Source organism: Dermacentor andersoni, chromosome 2, assembly GCF_023375885.2.
Source record: "Dermacentor andersoni chromosome 2, qqDerAnde1_hic_scaffold, whole genome shotgun sequence".
Classification (NCBI taxonomy): Eukaryota; Metazoa; Arthropoda; class Arachnida; order Ixodida; family Ixodidae; genus Dermacentor; species Dermacentor andersoni.
Genome location: NC_092815.1, coordinates 116,305,925 through 116,309,477, shown reverse-complemented (window position 1 = coordinate 116,309,477; position 3,553 = coordinate 116,305,925). Strand labels below are relative to the sequence as shown.

Here is a 3,553-nt window from a genome sequence, read left to right as displayed (position 1 = left end):
CTTTGCTTTTGTTTTTGTTTTCTTATTATTCCGCAGTCCCGTTTTCAGCTTTGTATGAGCCATGGCTTCACGATAGCGGCCAGCCGGCGGGCGGCGAGAGACCAGAAGCCGGGAGGCCAGGGCTCATTGCTAGGCTGAGGCTGTCGTCCTAACAGGTCCTGCAAGGAAGCGGCAGAAGCGGCGTTAAAAATAAAATTAAATCAAGCTTGATATTATCCACCGATTGCTGGACGCTAGCGCTGTCCTCAAGGACAAGTTTTCTCGGCTTTGCTCCGCTTCATTGCGCAGGCGGCGAAGAGAGATAGAAAGAGAGAGAGAAAGAGAAGGTGGAAGGGTTGTTCCGTTTCCACACGTAATGGACAGCGATGCGACTGGCTTCCCGGAGCGCCCCTCCAACTGGCGCGATTCACGCCGGCGGCGCGATCTTCGTTCAACCTCCTTTCCCCCTCGCGCGTACGTGATGTCCGGTCCTTCTTGGCTGCGCTTCTGGAAGATGGCCTTAGGGCCGCGCTTCGTCACATGGCTATAAAAACGCCGCCATCGCCATCCACCGACCACATCTTCCTTTTACATCCGGCCGATTGGACACAGGGAGCCCGCTCGACGATGCTGTGCAAGGTACGGAGCGGATTGATTTGGCAAAAAAGGAACAACAAGAAAAAGAGCCATCGCACCGAGAAATGGACTGCATTGATTTTGGAACACCGTGGTGTGGTAGGCAAGAAAACTCACATCATCGACCTCTTCATCTTTTGCAGGTTGTCTTCCTCGCCCTCGTGGCCTTCGCCGCCGCCCAGGTCCAGCTCCAGGAGCAATTCGTAGGTTTCGGATTTGATTCATTGAACCTTATTTTCCCTATTCCTAATAGTTATAGTTCGTAAGCCGTGGGGGCCATACGAGACCATCATCACATCATACGGATATCGCAGGCGTAATGAGTGCATTTTGGGTGGATATCCTCTAGGTTTTCCTATTTGTCAGAGGATGGTGTCATTGAACACGAGGGCAGCTTCCATTCATACTGCACAGGTTCGTTGCAACGCTCATTGGCACGACGTTTACAAGACTGAATGCATTGTTTATACTCGTACTTGCAAATAGTTTTCATTGCTATGTTACGGAGACCCGTTACCAATATCAACAAATTACTCTTAAAGACAGGCTAACTTCCAGCAGAATGAGAAGGAAAACAGCGAGGAGTTCTAACACCCCTTCTTCCTGCAGAAAAATGAAAGCAAGTCATGGAATATAGCGGGAAGTATAGTTTCAATATAGGTGAGCAGTACGTAAATCTAAACTTACCACAGAGTTCTCACGTGAAAGCATAGCAAATGTCAATGGTATGAGGCAAAGCACGTTTTAAGGAAGCTCACATGCTCACAACGCGAAAAGTCTACAAACAAAGCTGTTCTGTTTGGAGAACGTGTTATTCACATAGACTTCACCGAGGGGTTGTTAGAGGATGCTTCTATTTATTTTGCGGGGTGTTCTCTAATGCAAAACATTATGTTTTTACAGCCACCACACCCATACACCTTCAGCTACGAATCTACCGGCGAGGACGGTGGCCGCATCAGCCAGCAGGAGACCGGAGACGAGAGGAACTTCAAGACCGGCAGCTACAGCTACCAGACCCCAGACGGTGTCTACCGTACCGCCAACTACGTCGCTGACGACAACGGTTTCCGCGTGTCCATCGACACCAACGAGCCAGGCACCAAGGCCGAGAACCCAGCTGACGTGACCCTCAACGCCAACCCAATTGAGGTCCCAGCCACCTACACCTTCGGCAAGTCCAAGAGCTAAATTACTCGGCTCGTGCGAAAGCGACTCACCACTATGTAAATTAAAGCAAGACTGCCCCTTCCACTGCCGCCACTGCACCACTTCTGGTATCTTTCTTCCGTGCTCCTCACCACACTGACTACGCCTTAATTTCTATCGCTATTTCTCTTCTTGCGTTTGGACGGTGTATCACTGCACAGAAAACGTGATCTTCTGTCGTGAAACTTCTATGTTCGACTCAGAGCTCCTCAAGTCTTCCACTTACTTCTCTAGTTCAAACAGTTTTCCCCTGTCCTCTGAAAAAGAAAAGAGGGAAATAAAATTATTGTTTTTCGTTTAAAAGGTTTCTTCGTGTGTTCTTCTACATAGTGCCCAGCTTCGGTGGCTCGCAGTATACTGACTCGTTTCTAATTATATTCGGTACATTGTGACTGACATTTAGTAAGGGTTTGGGTCAACATTTTAAGGGCATCGAACACAATGATTGCAGGTTAAGCTAGCATTCTTGCTGTAAGATCGTTTGTGCCACAGATACAAACTGCTGAAACTTCGAAAGATAAGCCACGAACGTTTGAAACAAGATATAGTATATCGCATGTGAATTCACACTCCAGTGTAAGCCCCAAGCAACATGCACATGCTTATTTTAGTTTTAAGGCACTAAGAAAAATACCCAACATAATACTGCGAACGTTCAGGTGCTCGCACGTGCGCACACACAACACACGCCCACACCAAATATTAGTCTTAACTTATGACGGGTATTTGTGACGCAGCTGAAGTCGCCCTGGCCAATAAAAAGACGAATGTATATACAACGCTTCTAAGTGTGAAATGTTGTTATTCTCCTGCTTGATTTGCACAGTCAGAATCTAACAGGAGGCCTAGTGTACTGCGCATTTATGAAACGCGTATATGATCCGAGTAAAACATCTATCTTGCTCAGATCATGTACACGTTTCGCAAATGCGCAGTGCGTAAGACTTCCTGTTAGATCCTGACGGTGCCAATAAGATAGAAGAATAATAGCTCATCATGATTGGAAGCGTTCTGTGTACTTTCTCTTATTTATTGACAAGAACGACTTCATTTGTGTCACAACCCGCCGTGGTTGCTCAGTGGCTATGGTGTTGGGCTGCTGAGCACGAGGTCGCGGGATCGAATCCCGGCCATGGCGGCCGCATTTCGATGGGGGCGAAGTGCGAAAACACCCGTGTACTTAGATTTATGTGCACGATAACGATCCCCAGGGGGTCGAAATTTCCGGAGTCCTCCACTACGGCGTGCCTCATAATCAGAAAGTGGTTTTGGCACGTAAAACCCCATAAAAAAAATTGTCACAAATGGTGATAACAAAACTGTTAGCATTAGGTAGAAAATTCGTTAAAGTGATGTGGAAACTAAAGCAAACGCTTTCTACGCTTCTGCAACATAATGGTATCGATAGGCACTACCCGCATAGCAAACCAAAAATAGTGTGTGTGTTTTTTTTTTGTTAGCCTAGGCTGAGTTATTATTGGTTCCCTCGAAATAATCGTGTGAGGTAAGTTAGCGAAAAAATTGTTTTTTTTTTTCACATGGTGCTGATCATATTTCGACTCATGTCGCCGGTTTTGAGAGTTGCTACCAAAATATTGCGTGAGAAGCATTAAAGAGATTTAATATGTTTCTCATGACGAATCGAGTACATAGATGTCTTTTTCATCGAATATATGTTCGTTCGCAGAATATGACCGAATGCAAACCAAGAGAAACGCGACAATGAGAA

The 3,553-nt window shown here is 46.4% G+C and overlaps 1 protein-coding gene across 1 annotated transcript; it reads left to right on the top strand.

Moving 5' to 3' along the window:
• Positions 1-494: 494 nt before the first annotated feature.
• On the top strand, positions 495-2,127 carry LOC126541355 (cuticle protein 10.9-like). Its single transcript, XM_050188103.2, has 3 exons — positions 495-618; positions 759-818; positions 1,519-2,127. The coding sequence occupies exons 1-3, from the start codon at positions 520-522 to the stop codon at positions 1,804-1,806; spliced, it is 447 nt and encodes a 148-aa protein (XP_050044060.1). The 5' UTR covers positions 495-519; the 3' UTR covers positions 1,807-2,127.
• Positions 2,128-3,553: the final 1,426 nt, after the last annotated feature.

Excerpts from the sequence above, each read along its gene's own strand:
- LOC126541355 (XM_050188103.2), top strand. The coding sequence starts at position 520 with ATGGCTATAAAAACGCCGCCATCGCCATCCACCGACCACATCTTCCTT. Across the intron at positions 619-758 it reads GCTCGACGATGCTGTGCAAG|GTTGTCTTCCTCGCCCTCGT; the intron begins GTACGGAGCGGA and ends CATCTTTTGCAG. Across the intron at positions 819-1,518 it reads TCCAGCTCCAGGAGCAATTC|CCACCACACCCATACACCTT; the intron begins GTAGGTTTCGGA and ends ATGTTTTTACAG.